The sequence below is a fragment of the Platalea leucorodia genome (genome assembly GCF_965183815.1).
Source record: "Platalea leucorodia genome assembly, chromosome: 4".
NCBI lineage: Eukaryota > Metazoa > Chordata > Aves > Pelecaniformes > Threskiornithidae > Platalea > Platalea leucorodia.
The window spans coordinates 117,329,615-117,349,469 of record NC_138826.1 but is presented as its reverse complement, the minus strand read 5'-3'; the positions used below and the strand labels follow the sequence as shown (position 1 = coordinate 117,349,469).

At 36.5% G+C, this 19,855-nt stretch overlaps 1 protein-coding gene across 1 annotated transcript in view; it reads left to right on the top strand.

The window, feature by feature from the left end:
- The window catches only part of PCLO (piccolo presynaptic cytomatrix protein), a gene marked incomplete at both ends in the record, with an annotated part of 378,928 nt that overhangs the window by 314,272 nt on the left and 44,801 nt on the right, over window positions 1-19,855 (top strand). The window contains 5 exons of the mRNA XM_082309114.1: window positions 34-105; window positions 2,742-2,922; window positions 4,142-4,336; window positions 5,584-5,766; window positions 17,509-17,650. Of these exons, the coding sequence (XP_082165240.1) occupies window positions 34-105; window positions 2,742-2,922; window positions 4,142-4,336; window positions 5,584-5,766; window positions 17,509-17,650 (773 nt within the window). The remainder of the gene's footprint in view (window positions 1-33; window positions 106-2,741; window positions 2,923-4,141; window positions 4,337-5,583; window positions 5,767-17,508; window positions 17,651-19,855) is intronic.

The window sequence follows — 19,855 nt, the reverse complement described above, 5'->3', positions numbered from 1 at the left end:
ATGGGGTTAATTATCCTTTGACTTAAATTGCAGCTGAAAAAGAAAACACTGGAAGTGACTGTCTGGGATTATGATAGATTTTCCTCGAATGACTTCCTTGGTGAAGTGAGTATCTTATTTCCTCCTCTCTAACCCTGACTAGTTAGAAAGCTGATCAACTGCATGCTGGTGTTTGGAGACTGTTTGCTTCCAAGGTATGGTACATGTGTTAAGTAAAACCTTTATTACATCACAGTTTTACTGCTGACTTCATAACAAATGGTCATGATTTCTTTCATTTACAAATGAAAGATGCTTTCCTTTTATCTCGATAAACTGTGGGCAAGTTCATTTAGGACTCAACCCAATGTTACTTCACTGAAAATTAAGATATTTTTGAGCCTGAGATAGTAACAGCCTTCACAGTGACTGAATGGGGAATTCTCGTTATAACTGATAAGCTGTCTGTCTTGACTTTAACATAACATGAGAAGGGTGAGGACTTACCAGTCTTTGTAAATGATTAAAGGATTAAATTCTGCCATAAAGCCATAATTTAGCACGTGCACAAGTATCTGCAAGTGTCAGTAATTTGGTCTGCTGATCAAGGTCTTATTTTTACACTGCAAAATAGTAATATCATTACCACAGTATGACTGAAGGCAAAATCTTGTAATTAATAATAAATGAGATGAGTGATCATGGGAAGAAGTAGGCTCTCTCTTTTAAAAGCAAATAAACAAACATATGCACATATAATACAAAATTACCAGCAATAACTATGGTGTCAAAAAAGTAATTAAAAATGTTATTACAAAAGAGGATTATAATTAGAAACAGAAGCCCAGGAAAATCGATCGCTCATATACACAGTAACTCAGAGTATCTCTGCTCATTTTGCATTTGAATTTCACAAAAAAGGCACTCAGTTTGGCTCCAGTTCCCCTTTGTGTAACTACAAAACTGAGCAATCAGTGTCACTATTTGAACAATTACTGAAATAAATGTATAGGAAGCAGCTACATGATTACTTATTTCCTGCATACTGCATCAGTATTCTTGTTGAGTTCAGCATGTTTGTCCAAATGCAGGGCTTTACTGAATATTTACATCATTGTTATTTATGACATTTAGAAAATGGATGCTCCAGCAGCTGCTTCTACAGGAAGATTTAAACTTTTGCCTTCACATATTTTCAACCTCTAGAACTATCTTATTTATTAAATTATTCAAACATAAATATGAAAACAGTTCTTCATGGAAAAAAGGAATGGAAAAGACTATCCAGTGTATTTCAGGACCAGGATGTCTGGAGGAATCCTGCACCATAAGATCAGATATGGGATATCCAAATTGTGCCCTAAGGACTTGCTTGAATAGGGCCAGCACCACTTGTGTGGCCCAGATGGCAAGTGGCATATCATGGTTCACATCCATGGAATGTGAGCCCTCTTCTGCTACAGAGCAGAGCCCCTACCTGTACTGCCTATTGGGAACAATCCTCAGCCATGCTGTTCTCCAGGTCATTCCCAAAGCCATGACCAAAAATCACACCAAGGAGCATGCTAAAGAGTTAATCTGTTCAGATTAAGTATAGACCTAACCAGGCAGAACAAGCCAGGTCATATACAATCTATGAAGCTGAAAGAAAAAAGGAAAGAAAAAAGGCTTTTAACCTTTTTGAAAAAATCAGTTGTGAAGAGACTTCCCTATCCCTAAACTTGAAGAGGCTTTCTTTTAGTCAGGGTCTTGTAATAAACTGACAAAGACATCGTTCCCTGAGGTAATTGCATACTTTATTTGTCTAGCATTTCCAAAACTTCCCTACCTGACATTAATTTTAACCCTCTCACCTTACAGCCAAATGCAAAGCTATTTTTGTCCTTTTCTTCATTCAAGACTCTGTGATGATTCTCTAGAAATTTACATCTCTTGGCCCTCTCAGCTGCAGGACCATTAAGAGAGGAAGGGTCCTTATTGGTCCCATTCCTCATTTTTTTTTACTTTTTTTTTTTTAAAGAAATTTCACAGAACTCCTGCTAGCAATGCAGGTGGCCCAGAGCAGATTTTAGCTAGAGTGGGTGGGTTTTTTTAGCCAAGTTACTTGTTTCATTTCCACATTGCCATTGCATCTCCCTTTTTTTTTTTCCAGTGAAGTTGTGAGGCCTAAATGGCCTATTAAATTATATTATTTTAGTGAAGTACAAAGATATCCCTATTCTTTTCTTTTTGTTACAAATTCTGTATATTTGGATTTTTGAAAAGGATCAACAAGCACCAGTCGCATATTATTGAAGATCTTACGAAAAACAAATATAAAATTATTTGCCCCTTTACTAGCACCGACAAAAAGGAGAAAAATAACACTGCCCAATACTTCTGTTAAGATATGTCTATACAGAGGCAGGGTGACTAGATGTCTTTTTAGTCTAGCTTTCAAGCTAGTGCTCACAAGCTACTATTTAAACTATCTAGCCATCTTGGTATGGAGCTCTGTCTAAGTTCATAGTCCTTACTGAGGTCATGTTGAGAAGACATGTTAGTTCAGACACATCAATATACTAACAAATGTGGGTTTGGGATCACAGCTGGCTTATATCAGGCAAGGTCAGAGCATGGGCAAGGAGTTCTGAATCTCTCAGCACACAGCCTTAACTTCTTACATTTGATTGCAACTTCCAGTAACACAACTGTAGACTCTTCTGCTATAGACAATCATTAATAGATCAGATTATTATTATTGTACTTGGATTTATTTATAGGTATTGATCGAGTTATCCAGTGTTTCTCAGCTTGACAACACTCCTCGGTGGTACCCTCTGAAAGAACAGAGTGAAAACATTGATCATGGGAAATCTTACTCTGGACAGAGTAGCCAGCAATCTCCAAAACCATCTGTCATCAAGAGCAGAAGTCATGGAATTTTCCCGGACCCCTCCAAGGGTAGGAATGACTTGGTGCACCTCATATGAAATGTTTTCCCAGATGATGGAAAAACCTTTGATCTATGGAAGTTCTAATTGAAAAATAAAGTTAATGCCATCAAGTTTGTATAAACTTTTATTAAAAATGTATTTGTCTCTGTGATTAATTCATTGGATCCAAGGCTTAATTTGGCTCAAGCAGTGCCAGCCAACTTACTGAGTAATTGTGTCCTTAAAACTGCAGTTTACAAGCTCTATGTACTTTGCACATCTACTATAGATTCTGTGCCCTTTTCGTTTTTCTGGTAGCCTTGGCCAAATTCAATACATATTTAGCTTTCTATTTTTCATGTTCCTTAAATATTCTATGGCATTTTATCTTCTGGAAATGTCACATTAATATTTTATAGAATAACAATTATGCCATGATAATGCATATGCATTTCCAGTCAATGATAATGTGCTGTAGCATATCTCAATTGTATTGGAAATCAGTGGAGATGATATAGTAGAATTATACTAGTGTTTACAAGAGGAGAATTGATCTCAGTGTCTCCTGCTCCCAGAAATTTGTCTCTATTTTTTTTTTTTATACTAAATAGTCAGTGGCCAGTTGCTCACTTAAAACGCAGTGTATGTCATATCAAAGTAAAAGCCATCCCAAATAGTATCTGGATGAGAGCCTCAGAGTGTTAAGACTCTGCTCTGTCTCCTCTCTATTCCTCTGTGCAGTGTTTTGCCAGTAATTGGTGTCTATATAAGATCTATATCTAAATTAGAGGTTAGTATAGAAGCTATTATAAGTTAGGGTATGGTTTTGACCAGGGTGTTCATCAGAATAAAACTGCTGGCATTAGCTAAATATTCAGTACTGGTGTAAGTGATGATAGTTAGACTCTACATACTAGAGAAGTAGAAAGTGGAAAACAAATCAGTCTTTACACTACCCTGTCATTCCACCAGTGTGAACCATTACAGGAGGCATAATTCACAGGTGATAGAAACCCAACAGTCAATTAATTATTCCCTGGGCCAAGGAACAGTGGGGAAGTAGAAAATGGTGCTTCATAAGAGTTTCCCAATAGCGATATATCCTGAGACTTTGAATGACATTGCACGGCTTAATCTTTATTCCTTGTTCTGGAATGAAGCTAAAAAGGCCAGTCAAGAGAACGAAATGAAATTGTTTGTGTGTTTTTAATAAATGCAACAATTGTGCTTCTTCATTTTCTTGGTAGACATGCAGGTGCCCACCATTGAGAAATCCCACAGCAGTCCAGGGAGCTCCAAATCTTCCTCTGAAGGACATCTACGCTCTCACGGTCCATCTCGCAGCCAAAGCAAAACCAGCGTCACTCAAACTCACCTTGAAGACGCTGGGGCAGCCATCGCCGCTGCTGAAGCAGCTGTCCAACAGCTTCGCCTTCAACCAAGTAAAAGACGCAAATAAATTCCTCAGCATGGCAGCTTAATGTTCATCTGTTGCCTTTTTCCCTGCTGTCCTTCCCTTTTTGGCTATTTTTTTTCTGTTCTTGGCACACTGTGCTCACTCTGTTCAATGTCTTTCTTTGTGTGCCTGTGTGTGAATACATATAATTACAATATACTCTTGTATTTAGAAGTCTTTTATTTATTTATTTATTTATTTATTTTAATTTATATAGACTACAGTGAAACTGGCTGTTTCTCCATCAGTCCCTTCACTCATGGTCCATGATGTTCCATGGTTGTGCATGACTCACAGAGAATTCCATTATGTGGTGGTGTTTTGATGTCACTAAATAACTACCAATGAAATAATCAAAACCTGCAGAGATGCAGCTGCCAGCTCTTCAAGTTCCGCACAAGTACTGAGAGCGGATTAACAACAAGATACATATTTAAGTAGTAATCAGGAAGGACAGTACACAAAAGAAGATTTAAAGTTAAAGAAAAAAGTTTTTTAACTACATGGCTGAGATTTCTATTTTTGAAACATGACTGTAAATATCTGATTATTTTTTTTTTTAAAGAAATATAAGGCAACCTTCTTAATATCTCAGATAAAATTATGTTAGTGATGAGCAGAACAGCAATAGACAAAAACAATAAACACATTAAATGCAAAATCATTAAATCCACAAAGCCATTAACAACATCAGATTTCAACAGTGTTATCAGGTTAGCAAAGTCAAAGGGAGTTGAGAACTAAGTCAGATGTCATAGTTCAATTTTTCCAGTAATTTTTGTGCCATGGATTGATTAAGGGTCAAGATAGATTTCACCTGAGAACTTTAAATAGATTAATAAATTAAAACTTTTCCATTCAAAAGAATTTTTCCCCAGAGTATACTTCAGACCAGTATCTGATTGCTAGTTAAGGGTTTAGTTGATGGGAAATTAAAACTCTCTGACTGTGGAATCATTGTGTTTGTCTTCAGGATTCGTTGATATGCCATAAACTTACCATGGTATAATGCAAAAACTGGGGGAAAATTATTTCCCTTGTCTTCACCATCATTAATAAAGAAACAGCCAGTTTTAATACCCTTTAATGCTGTGCATGTGGTGTCTCTTTGGTGTTTGAAAACACTACTTATTTAAATACAGAAAAAACACTTCTGTTTGCATGAATAACATTTAAGCTGGTTCCATCTGAGGATACATACTCTGGGTTTCCATTTCACCCACACTGCCACAGCAGCACATAAAAGCGGTCAGTCTAATCATGCCAGGAAGCAGCACAGACACAGCATAGCAGGAGTCCTCCCTATTCAAAGAACTCAGTCTGACAATCTGCCTCCACCAGCCAATGACAACAAAGACCAAAGCCAACTAGCCCTCAGGAAAGTGATGTCTGATGGACCAGTCAAGCCTGAAGGAGGTGAGCAGAAAGACATGGTTAAGAAACCAACCACATCCCAAATCCTTCTTGCCATGTCTACTAATTCATTGCGATATTTAATTATTTATTTTACCCCTCCATTAAGTGCTGTAAATGTTAACATGAATCAAGAAGTCTGCTTGATTTTTCCACATCGGCGCATAAATCCATAATGAAAAACTGTGCTAAAAAACATTACAAAACAACAAACGTGTGCACTTCCATTCCACTGGAGGACTTGGACTTCTGTTGAAAAATGGTATAGCTTTGCTCATGTTGTTGCCTAATAAAAAGCATGCATCCAAGTTGGTCTGCTTAAGCATGATTGAACATTTCTTGTGTTATGACAAAAATCTAATTGCACATTTTTGTTTCTGGAATTCTAATTGGGACATTAACAATTTCTTTTTCCTCTACCAACATAGTTGTTACGTCAAAAGTCATTAGCATAGATAATTTTTCAAACCACCAGTGGAAAGGAAAGGAGTTTTGATCCATGTATAGCTCAATCTCTTGACAACTTTCCTATCAGCCTCTTAAAAGGTTATTTTCTACCCTTAGGCACGTGTACATCAAACTTAAATACCATGTATCATCAGTTTATCCGCTCATCACAAATAAAGAGCCAGAATCTCAATTGGTTCAAATTGGCATTGTTCTTTTGACTTCTGGAGCATTTTGCTTATTTCCATGGAATGTGAGGGGTTATCCCAATAAACTTACAGACTGGACTCCCAGATCTTCTCTTGTGCTGTAATCCCTTCCCAAGATCTCATGATTCATTGACGGTTTTTCTGTCAACGCCATTTCACACCATGGACAATACAGTCTGGCTGAGAAGGTTGTAGGAGAGAGAGAGAGGGAAAGATACTTCAAACAATATACCCTAAAGGCAACAAGTCATTAAGAGAACTAGTGTGATGTTAAAACAGCTAATTAACAAGGGCAAATTTAACAAATAATTTTAAACATTGTATTCAGAAATAACAAGTTGTTTCTTCTGGGAACTTTAAAAACTCTTCCGTAAACATATCTTTCTACACATATGTGTGCATCCACCCACACACGTATTGTCTTACTCCACAGCTCAACTCCACACACTCAGTTCAGGCAGAAGCCAGAGGATATCATGGTACTAGTTCAGGCATCATGACTGAAAGGCCCATCCTATTCCTGTGATGTATACCACAGAAATCTAATTCTGTAAGGCATGTCCTATGAGGAGTGGCCAAGGAGTTTGGGTTTGCCCAGTTTGGAGAAAAGGAGGCTGCGGGGCGACCTCATTGCTCACTACAGCTTCCTGAAGAGGGGAAGTGGAGAGGGAGGTGCTGAGCTCTTCTCCCTGGTATCCAGTGATAGGACATGTGGGAATGGTTCAAAGCTGTGCCAGGGGAGATTTAGACTGGATGTTAGGAAGCATTTCTTTACTGAGAGGGTGGTCAAACACTGGAACAGTCTTCCTAAAGACATTGTTGATGCCCCAAGCCTGTCAGTGTTTAAGAGGCATTTGGACAATACCCTTAATAACATGCTTTAACTTTTGGTCAGCCCCGAATTGGTCAGGCAGTTGGACTAGATGATCATTGTAGGTCCCTTCCAAGTGAAATATTCTATTCTATTCTATTCTATTCTATTCTATTCTATTCTATTCTATTCTATTCTATATAAAACTCTTATGATCTCTTGAGGTTTCATGTCTGTAGAGATTTACTTGTAGTCCTGTGATGCCTTTTGGCATAGACAAGAAATACTAAAACCTTTTGCTTGTGATATGAGGTTGAATAAGGGTTCACATACCCTTTTAAGCTAAGGAAATAGCTAGGCTGTTGGCTTCAAGTATGCTTGCCACTGAACTGTTATGCTAGCTTCTTTAATTTTAAAATTGCAAAAAGGCTATGCATCGGTATGCATTCGGCTCAGCAATATTAGAAGCATCATAGAGAGTTATGGGAATAAGAGCCCACATTAATATCATTAATATATAAGTGAGGTTAGAGCTACAATGAAGAGACGTGGTACTTTTGTCTTTTTACTTCTGACAAATATACACAATGCATGGTCAGCTACATGAAGTTTACAAGTCTGGTTGCAGAAGTTTTGGCTTCTTGTTATTGTACCAAAACTAGTTTGTCCTAATTTATTCATATGAGCTGGGCCAATAGTTACCATTTTGAGGTTAATGGATCTCATGCACTTCAGCAGGAACAAAAAGCAAGATTAGTTAATTGCAGTTTTGTGGAGTATTTAAGTAAAAATGAGAAGAGACTATGACCTTGAATAGAAAAAGCACCAAAGATACTCCAAACAGCTTTCGATTTATGGAGTTCTTTGCAGGAGGAAGAGGAGATGAAGAAAGGAGAGGTTTCCCTTGTAGTTTAAAAATTCTAAAAGTTAAGACTATTGTGAACAATCAATATTAGGGCATCATCAGTTTGCAAGTCCATTCCTACAGGGGTGCTGCATGGTTGTGGTACCCACACCCATTACACCCTACTTCATTGGCACCTGGAAAAGAACCCCTTATGAACTGGTTTTATGGACTGGAACAGTCATCTTGGCAAGTTAGTAATTTTTTCTTACTAAATCTCAAAGCACTTTATTAAAGAAGTCATTTCAGGTAATCTACAACATTATTATTATTTTTCACCACAGTTATTTCTCTGTAAATTTATCAGAGAACAGCACCTTTTAGAATAACTGTTTTTTTCAGCCCAAGCACACAAGGTGGTAGTAATCTAGCAAGTTTTCCACAAGAGTGATGGGAAAAATTCTGTTCTGTGAGTGATCATCAGTCCTTCTCTACCTAAGAGAACCCTAAGAAAGAGTTCCCTCCTTTAACCTAGTCTCTCAATAGCTTTTCTTTTTTTCTTGAATTGAAATGGCACTTCAAAAAAACAGAACAAAACAAGAACCCTCAGACATTCTTATAATGCCCCAGAGAAATTTTTCTCTACTTCTGACTCCTAGGATGTTTTCTATTGGGTGTATTTTGTCAGTTATTAATTGTATGTCTGATGAGAAGTAAAAAGGAAATCATAAACAAAACCAGCACCTGTGGTATACTTATTACATTTTGTGAAGGCAAAGAACTTGCATCAGTTTAAGTTTTTTGGACTAAACTAATTCTGTATTCATTTTAAACAATAAGAAATGTATTTTAATCAATCAGTTTTAAAATTAAGGTGAAGCTACAACAGAAAACATTGGTCTTTATTCAGCACCTTTGTAAAATCCAATATTCAACTACAGCATTTAATTAAAAATAAACCCTGAAGTATAATTTCCTTGTTGCCTGTGAGAGATAAGAGTGTGATCTGCAAAGAAACCAATTGCATAGTACACATTCCCATCACACCCTCAGAGAGGAAAAATAAAATTTCAGAGCCAACCCTTTGAAGGCAGAAGTTGCAAGGAATCCAAGCGAGAGGGAGAGAGCAGTGCCTAGGTTTGAGTTAATTTGATTTCGCTTTTGTGAAAAATCTGAATCATTGCCAATTACACATTCACATAAAATTAAGTACATTCCTTTCAACATAAATCTGTGTATTAGGGTTTATCCACCAGATGAGTCAGTTTTAGAGATAATGTAAATCAGTCCACCTCCTTTTAAGTCAGTAATTTATCCCACAGAAGGATCTTTCCATTATATGGAATTTATTTGGTAGGTCACATATGTTTTAAATATAATAAATTATTTTAGCGTTCTTCAGAAATTTGAACACTTAGAGATACTCTGATGATAATTACCAGTTCCCTGGATATATGCATATAAAACAGTAGCTGCATCTGTAATATAGTTATTTACTGATTTTTATATAAAGGGCCTTTTCAAAGCCAGTCTATAGTTTTAAAAGAATGAACTAAAAGTCCTTTAGTTGTAATAACTTCCAATAAAGTGAGTAAGAAAGACAAGGAACAGCAAAATTTCACTTCAGCATCCATGTGAAGTAGAAAGGTGCACCAGCTCTGCCTCACTAGAATAGAAAGTGTAGTTTCCAGTGAAATAAGAAGTTCAGAGCACAAAAAAAAGATACTGTTCACCATATAGTCGGCATTTATCTACGTAACTGGTCATTTTTTAAAGCATACGGTTTTATAGGAAGCTGTGGTGTCTACATGGGTGTTTAACATACCAGCTTAATGGGTAAAATTCAATGGGCTTGTCCTTATTTGCAGAGGAAGATGTGACAGTTTTGCCCCAAAAGGTACAATGATTGTACAATGAAAAAACAATTATTTTATTACATCAGAATACCATATGGTCAACAAAACAAAAAAGTATTTTATGACCAAAGAAGAAAACTTCTAGAAAATTATTTTGATTCTTCCTAGGATCTTTGGAGAACAGTATATTAACATTTAAATAGCTAAGTAGGTGATTGTAAGCCTGAACATCATTATAGTTCTATGCATTTTTCTATACTTTCAGTCATACACTCATGTGAGAGAAGCTACAAGTCAATACGTTGTTGCTTGAACATCATATGATGATAGATGCCATATGCACCTCCTCTTTTATTTGGCATACTTTAAAAAAAACAACCAAACAAGCAAACAACCTGCCAGGAGAAAAGCACCGCTATAGTCTTGACCTGAACTAGTTAGCAAATGTTAAAGCTCTAGAGAAAATACCATGTGTTTCAGTTAAAGGTCCAAACATACCTGTTAAGTTACCATTGAAGGTAATACAAGCAATATATTTCTACAGCAATTTCTGTCTATTTTTCCTATATATGTTACTCAATAATAGAAAGGGTTTTTTTCAACCCTAAACCTCTGGGAATTTAAAATCACATTTTCTGAAAACCCCCAAATCTAACGTAGGTACCCAGAACCTATTTAATTCTCCCATCTCATAGAGAACATTTCATCTTTTACATTATATTTTTTCTACTGTGAAACAAACGCTTTTCTGTGATATCCTAAGAGGAAACTACTTTCCAAATAGTTGTGTGTCAAGTAATTTTACTGGTCAGAGGGATGTCTACTATCAGAGCTAATAGTGTTATCTAGAATATCTAGAGTAGCCAGACTGTGCATCAGCATTTTCACAATTGTACCCAAATGAGCCTGTCAATGTACACCTTTCAAAGACTTCCAATTTAAAACACTTTAGTTCAAAAGGCAGCATACCTGCTTTTAAGTCCCTTGGTCCAACAACTTCTTTGACTAAAGTTCACGTAAGTGTCAGCATAACAGGTTAAAGCTATACAGAAATGTGATGTGATGTATGCACCAAGATATTGCTAGCACTGTAAAATCCATGATACAGGCCTGAGCCAGCACTGTGTAATTTCTAGCCACTTAGCTGTAAGAAATTAAAATCGACAGGAATTCCTTATCACTAAGTTCTATTTACTGGTGTAAGCAACAGTGCGGAGTGAAAGGAAATTGATTCCCAGGTTCTAGAAATCTTTCAGATTGGATATGATTGTGGATTTAAATACCTGCTTATTTGGGGTCCCTTTAGGTCTATACCCTTTTTCACACTTCTAATAGGCAATGCCATGTTTTAATTTCCTACAATAATTTAGGATGTTTCCTTCACACTTTAAATAATTTACTGCCTAAGGCTGTTTTATGCCTAGCTTCACTAGTCTCTTAATTTCCAAGTTAAATGGGCCTTCATATTGCTACAAATAACCCATTTCTAAGAATCATTATCAAAACAAGAACAGTTTGTCCCCACTCTCTGCAGATAGCAATAATCTGAGGCTGTCTTTTGAGTCTTGTTTCAGTCTAATAGCTGGCACATTTTGCTTTGGCTATTCCTGCTATTTACTCTTCCGCTATTTTAAGCTGACATGTAATTTCAGGAAATGGCTCAGATTCTTCATTTGATAACTCTTATTTCAAAAGTCTATTAGATGGTAGCCTAACCCTATGGAGCACATGGAAGAAAATTATTTCATCAGAATTGCTTTGCTGGGCAAAGAAATGCCATCACCACAGTTTAAGATGAGTGCTGTTCTGCCATTACTCTCTTCAAATGGTAAATTGCTCTTTAAAGAGTTATGTTGAAATTTCACAAAATATCACTGCTCAGTGTGCAATCAAAGCTGTGTCTAATATACAAATGTGGCTGAAATGGGTGAGACCATGGTCTAAAGTGTTGTTCAGTACGAGGAAGAGTGAGGGAAAGAAACTATCAGAACTGACCTGAGGTATATGCCTTTGATCACTAGTTATTTATGTATCTCCATTCTGCTGCCAGTTCACAAAAGATGTAACTAGCAGTCCCAACGGGGTTTTACACTGCAGAACCTTACGGAGCAAGCCTGAGCAGTGCTTGCTTTTAGTGGTAGCAAACCCTTCATAAAAACAGGTAAACAGGTGCTTCAGGGGCAGTTGGAGGTTGGACCACTTGAAACACAAGGCAACTGAGAGTGAAGAGTGGACAAGCTTCTGCCAGAAGACGCTGTGTGACATGCCCAGTCCATTGGTCAGCAGATAAGTATCCAAAGCAGATCGGTGATTTCATCTGCTCCCATGGGCTTCCATCTGTTTGAGAAGACTCAGCATGATGCTATCAGCCCTTTTGTTACCCAAGGTTTCTCACAAGACTGCCAGTTTTAAAGAACAATTTTTTTCAACCAATTAGAGGCAAAGTCTCAAAATTTAATTCTGAATGCATATTCAAAAGCATTTTTCCCTCCTCCTGTTTGCTTTACAAATAGAACTGTCTTTCACAATGTGTTTTGACAGTTGTATTTCTGCTTCTAGACAGATACCTGCAAAGGGGAACATCCACAATTTAATCCCCAGGAGAAAGTTTTTTTTGAGTCTGTTCTTCCTTTATCCATAGGAACCACAGAACAGCATAGTCCCATTTTTCAAATTTAAGTCTTTTTTTTTTTTTAAAAAAAAAAAAGTTCATTCACTGTAGAAGAATGGCTGGAGTGGCTGAGAGTGCTGGATTGTTTCCATTTTGCTCCTGACTGATTTGACAGTTCATAGCTATAGGTCTTGTGTGAATTATCTCTCTCTCCCTTATGTTAGGTTTTTAAAAAGCATCTTCTCTGTTGTAAAAACAGACTTTTCTGAAAGATCAAGTGAAATCATATGGCTTCCATACTTTCCTTTCTTGTTGCTTTTAATACGATAACTTCTTTATAATAAGGCATGACTTATATGTTTTCCTTGGTTATAAAGCTGTTTTTTTAACTGGATCCATAAGACAAAGCATAAGCAAAGCCACGTTTTTACTATAGATGCCTTCAACTAATGTAATGCTAAAAGTAATAATTAAAAGAATTTAAAAAGATAAATTAAAAAAATGGAGCTAAAAGGTGAAGTCAATGCTAGCCTCAATTTTCTTGAATCAGCAATTTTTTTCCAAGAAGGCATAAGGGAATATGTGGACAAATATCATTCTGTCAAAGGAAAATTCTTTTTTTCTTTTTTTTTCCTGTAAACAATACAGAATACAAAAGGTATCTGGCTAACCATTATAATTTTTTTTTTTTCCCTTGGAAAGCCCTGATCCTACACTAGAGATAACATTATGATCCACTTTCTTAGGATCTGAAAGAATTCCTGTAAGCAATAGAGAATTCTTCCAACTCATTTATGTTATTATTCACTAGAATGATTGAACTGAAACTTTTGCTCATGCCAGCCTGAACAACAGACAGTAAAACAGTGTCACTCAGAGGCAGCATTAACACCACATTGCTAGCTACTAAATATGACATGTCTACCCACCAACACACCTTCAATGTAGAGAACATTTCATCTCATTGGGGAAGTACCAGCTACAATAGGATCGGCAGATGAAAATGAAATCAAAGCTAAAACAATAGCTTTCTATAATAGGAAATTCTGTGCACTATCTCAGAGGAAGCAGCTCATATTAGAGTTTTACACTTTCATTTCCTATTTCTATTCTTCATAGTCCAAGGGCTGGACAGCCCAGACATTATTGAAGTTACAATCCTTAAAAAGTACCAACTGCATAAACAGCTCATGGAGAAGGGACTAGAGGGGGGAAAGGTTATCTCCTCTCTTCCAGTAAAAGGCCAAAAGATGATGCTGGGTGATGATCTTCAGTTAAACTTAGTCTCTTCAATCTGCTGAGGCCTGAAGAGTCTTTTCTTTCTTCCAAAAATGAAATTATTTCAGCATCATATGTAATTGGCAGCAAAACCTTGCATGTGAGAAGTTTTTTCCTAAGAGTTTCTAAAAGTTTTCTAAGCTTTCTAAGAGTTTTTAAAAGTTGGTTTGTTTTTTTTTTTTTTTTTTTCCTAAGAATCAAGAAATAATTTGAAAAAACAATGAGAAAGGAAGCAATGAAACATAGCTGTTCCATACTCTAGTTACTTAACATTTAAATGATATCGCTTGCCTTTGCCCAGGCTCCTGTTCAAATACTTAGTGTACATTTAGGCAAAGCAAGACTACACCTGGTAGTATCAGGCACCTCTGTGGTACCAGAAGAGAATATCAGATCTCTGGACCTCAAAAAAATGAGTGAATCCATACAAAACTATCCAACTCCCTACAGACCAAGGCACCTGCCACCAGAACTTTGATGTCAAAACCTGAGAATTTACAGATTTTCTAGCACAGGCAGCTGTAAGCAGAAGCTCTGTAACTTAGAAGTGAACCTGCCCTAATCTCACTTGAGTTAATTCTCCTTTATGTGGGTAGGAACCCAATTGGCCAAGAAAGGTAGCAATTGCTCTGACACCTATAGGGCTTCACAGACCTTATACAGACTAGTAAGACTAGAGGAGTACCACAGTGAACTCAGCTTTTCTTGTTAAAGTTCCTAAGACAATGTTTGCATTTGTTCAAAGAGAAAGGGCAAGAGTGCAAATGAATGTACAAACTAGACCCATGCACATGAAAGAAGGGGACAAGTTCTAACTTTCAACTTAGAGTACAAATCTAACCATGGTTATTCTAACTCTCAGACAAAATATTGCGTGGCAACAGGTATCACCACGTCTTCAGAACTTGGAAGTTTCCTATATAACCAGCAGCAGAAGCTTAGAGATCTAGATTTATCTGTAAAAATACATATATATGTAAAATGTGGGTGTCTCAAGAGTTATGGAGGAGTTCTCTGTATCCATATTTGTCACAAAACCAGCTGTAAATCTGTTTATGAATTTCATCTCTTGTCGCAAACTGACGCTGTAGTTCATTACCTCCATAGAGCAGACAGGAAAAAAAAAAGAGTAACATTGAACTTTAGAATTTTCAAAATCCAGTCATGAATCTAAACTTGGATCCTTTATAACCATTCACCAAGAGATCTTATGAGAAAAAACCATCAATATAGAAAAAGATGTAAATTAGTGAAAGCAGTAGAGAAACTAAAAATACAGCATACTGAATGGATCATCAGGATACAGCTGTTGCAAAAGAAACAACTATGTTTTGATTATAAATAGATGTAGCAAAAGTTCTTAACCATTTATAAAGGCTTAATTCAAGCTTTTCTGGCTAAATTCTACGTTCTTACTGGTTTTAGAAATCCACGAGAAATTACTTCAGGCGCTAGCTTTTACAGCAATGTCAATAAAAATAAGAGCCCAGATATGAACCAGCCTTTCAGCCACATATGTTATGGTGGAGATGTATGCTACACTAAGCAAATTCATGCCTGAGGGAAGGACTAAAGACACTTTTTTGTGCTGGCACAATACTGCCTTGGCTTCCATGGGTTTTGCAGATGTGTGGCTTTCCCGATTATCCTCACCTATGAGGCACTTGTCATGCCATGGCAAAAAAAAGCCCAACCCAACCTAAAGAAACCCTCAGAATCCCAAACTACGAACATCAGAAGTCATACAGGTCACACAAACACTATGAGAACTGAGGTTATGGATTAGTTTGGGACAGGCACGAGAGAGCCCCAATTCAGGCTGTTGAATACAGGGCAGCTGGTGATAATGCACTAGAAAGGAGAGCTTGACCTTTCTTCTCTGAAATCTTGCTCTTGCCCAACATTTCCCAACAGCAATCTCCTGACGTCACCAGGGTCATAGGAATTCACTCGTAGCACCACAAACCGAAAGTGAGAGAGCAAGAAAGTGATAGAGTGCTCACAGGCGCCTGAGCAGGGCACACTGCTGTGCTCTGGCTGTCTCTGCTGGAAAAAACATGGGTGGCTTTCTCTTCAGATGAGATACTGAGAGTATCTGTTAATAACATTATGATTTTACAGTTTATTAATTTGTATTAATATCCAAGAAGATAGCCTATGATCGATGTATAAAATCATAAAATAGAGATAAATAATATTTTTGTCTGAAAATAATTTAGACTGACAGATTCCTTCTGTGGCTGTAGGCAACAGTGAAACAGAGGAGGCTAACAGAGTTTAAAAAAAAGAATTATGTGACAGCTCAGTTTAGCAGTGAAGAATCACTTTGCAGAGTAAAAGTTCTGTTGTCTTAACTCCCAGTTTGGCCCAAGGATTGATGATATGTGAATTGCTTCATTCCTTTCTTCTAGTTTCAATTATTAATCTGTTTTTACATTATGTTTGAGGAGTCACACTCAGCTTCCTCATCCCACATCAGGCAGCATGCAGCAGTCTTCACCAAAAATGCTATTCATTCAGTCAAACATAAATAATATTGGTTGCCAGTTTAAGGCAAGACACCATTGGGGCTCTGGCTCTTATTTGAAGTAATTTCCATTTAGATATTTGAGTAATTTCTTGTTTAAAGAAGAATCTCTTGCATTAGAGTTTGCATTGCATTAGAGTTTCACAGTTCCCTAAAATAACATAAAACTTCATTAAGTCTTCAGAGAAAAGTAACTTTACAGAAAAGTATTTTTTATCTTCAGTATGTATGCTCAGTCAGTTAGAATAGATGAAACATGACAATAGTAGATGTAGTAGAGGACATTTAACAAAAAAAATCCAAAAATCTCTATTAATATTCCCAGGCAATTGTGTTATTCAATGGGAGAATAGCTACTTTACTGTTCCTATATTAATTATTATGTGTAATGTCACCGTGTCCTTTTTTGTTTATATTTCTCAACTTGCTAAAGCCTGAATACCGGAAGATTTGTTCATGTAGTACAATAATATCCAAAACACAAAATAAGGCATCTGAAGAAAAAATAGCACATGCTGGTGTACATTTTCTACATCAAATGGTCTTAAACAAGATTAGGACATCTCCAATCAAAATATGTGCATTAAAATTCTCGGCATATAGTAAAAGAGATCAAGATGGGTAGAAGCAGTTGAGAAATATAAGGCAGTAGCTGTGTTATGTCTGAAGAGGGGTGGAGGTCGTCATACAGTCACTGTGACTATAGATGGTGTACCTGTATTTCCTTTCAGCTTCCTCTCCTTCTCAAAATCACCAAATGCAAAGAATGTTTCATGAGGAATATAAGGAAGGCCCAGTGGGATTTTCATTTTTACAAGATTACCATATGAAATATTTCAGATGAATAACAGGTTTTCTGTAGCTTTAATCAGAAAAGCAGTGTTAATCAATCTGCCTCATTCCTTTTTCCCTTCAGGCGGTTGATTTGAACTATTAACATGACAGGAGAAAAAATATGGTGGTATACTGTTTGGTTTAGAACACCTTATTCTATACGAAAATAAACATCATCTGCAAAAGATGATGATGCAATACTGGAATGTAAAGTAAAAATTGAAAGCATTTGCAGCATGTGATTTTGATAAATTACATTTTTTCTTAACGTGGATGGTACTGATGTTTTACAAGGTTTTTGGTAACCCACTGTTCCCGCCCTGTACAGCAAGGTCTACTAATCACCGACCTGCAGAAAGTTCTGTCTCCACTGGCTCATCAGCCAGTAGTTTTGGCAGTGGATACAGCATGGATAGCGAAGGCAGCAGCAGTGCCACAGGAGAGAATAATCTGTTTCCCATCCCAAGAATGTAAGGCTTTTCCTTTAATATATTGTATCCTCCGTGCACTATGTATAACCCTTTCACTTGCCAGTCATCTTCTTAAGTAGTTTGCTCTTCAGACTTGAGTTACGCGGTAGAATAGCAGCTAAAGGGGGAGAATTTTTCAGAGCTTGTATTTTTATTCTGCTTTGTTGAACACTAAATTGTTAATAACCAACCAAATCTCTTCCTCAAACTCATGAATTTATTGCTGTCACACAGGAGAGGTGTAAGTCTCAGCCTTTGATGCAAGTGTGGAGATGTGGGCTTGGGTTAGATTTTAAAAATACAACTTTCATAGGCGTGAGAATGCTTAGTTTAAGTTTTCAGACTGACGTCCTCCTAGAAATAGGTGTTACTAGTACAACTGAAATTCAGATTCTGGATGTAAACCAACTTTCTCCAAGTTTTTAAGAGTTTGAGTAGAATTTATCAGAAATCCTAGGTTGGAAAAAGATTTTTGGCAGGAGGGTCCCTGTAGGAATTATCAAGTTACTAGCAGTGCAATGATCCTATAAAATGACTTAATTTTCAGCTATTTTACCTGGTTAACTACTCCATAAAGAAAAGTTTTGCCAGGATTTTTTTTCCCTCAACTTTGGCAGCATGCACCTTCATTTAGCAATTTCATTTATATTTCTTTACAGGAAAAAATAATTGCTCCTGATTAACTTAATGTTTCTGACCTGGATTTTTTATAGATTGACTGTTCTCAAAATATTAGTTGGTGGTGGTCATTGCTCATTCAGTGTTTGCAATAGTTGTTCCATGTTTTTCTGCGGGACACAAGTTTTTGCTTTTCCCCTGCACTCTTGAATTATTAGTCACAAGAGTTAGATATCTTCCCAAAAAAAGCTTGAATGAAGAAAAAATTAATTCTCTAGAACTGTGACATTTCTAAGTATTCATCATTTTCTAAAATAAAGCCCAGTGGTATTTGTCTACAGCTTATTAGTGGCTAGAAGGAAAATAGACACAACCCTAATATTTCAGTCTCATTTTCAGAACCTAGGAGGACAATGTGAGCTCAGGTTGTGGGGTGCCAATCGTTTAATCTTCATTGAACTTTTCACTCATGTTGTTCTAAATGAGTTGTACTTCCCAGTGGCAAAAAGACAATCTTTAATTGGATTTGACTATCTCAAAGGAAAATTATTTTGCTGTCATTCCTAATGAGAAAAGCAAAGATGCATAAAATCTTTGTGCACCAAAACACAAGATGGAGCTCTCAATAGAAGTTTTCAGTTCACGTATGCTAAATTTGAGTCCAAATAGTATCACTTACTGTGCATTATCTAGCAATGTGATAGTATCTACAGTTACTCGGTATTTGGCTGACAGATTCACCAGCCTATTAAACCCGAAATTAGGTGGACTTCTGCTGAAAAGCGGGAAGAAGTCCCCATGGCTTCAGCTTTTCTCTTATAGCAATTTGTTCACATGAATTTTACTTAATTAAATAAAATATATCTGGATGTCTTGTTTTCTGTTAAGGGCTAGAGTATCTTTTTTTATTATGTCATTTTTAAAGTAAATCGTTTATATACTGTTACTAGACAGAGGCTTTAAAAATTACACAGGACATTTATATAGACAAAAAATTCTTACTTTTTCCTGTTAGTCTCAAGGACTTTACATGGCAGTGTAATGAAAATTAATAACAATATTACTGTTTACCATCAGAAACCTTATCATCCCTAGGGAGAATGTTTTAAAATAGATAACTGTTTCCATTTTGAATTCTGAATAAAAATTCTTATATATCTGAATATATGTATGATTGAAATTCTAGTCAACATTTGCATTCACACTGGCTTGATAATGACTTCAGGGACTCTAACCTTGCACACTAATTCAGGATATCCATAAGACCACAGCTCACAATTTGCATGTGAAGTGTTAAGTGAGCTAAATAATTTTAAGTGTCTTGGCCTATAAAAACATTTTTGGTTATAAGCTCCCTGTTTAGATTAAGTTTCTGATCTACTAATTGAAAAAGTGTTGGATAGGCCGAATTTTAAACTCTACTCTAGTCCAAATGCTTTTAACCATAGGAACATTTAGTCATGAAGCAAAACAAAAGAATTAAATAGCGACACCATGGGAGTTTTATGACGAGGTAACTAATTAGAATACTTGCCAATATTAAATATTGTTCTAACTATCATGGGAAATTAATCATTATATACAGTT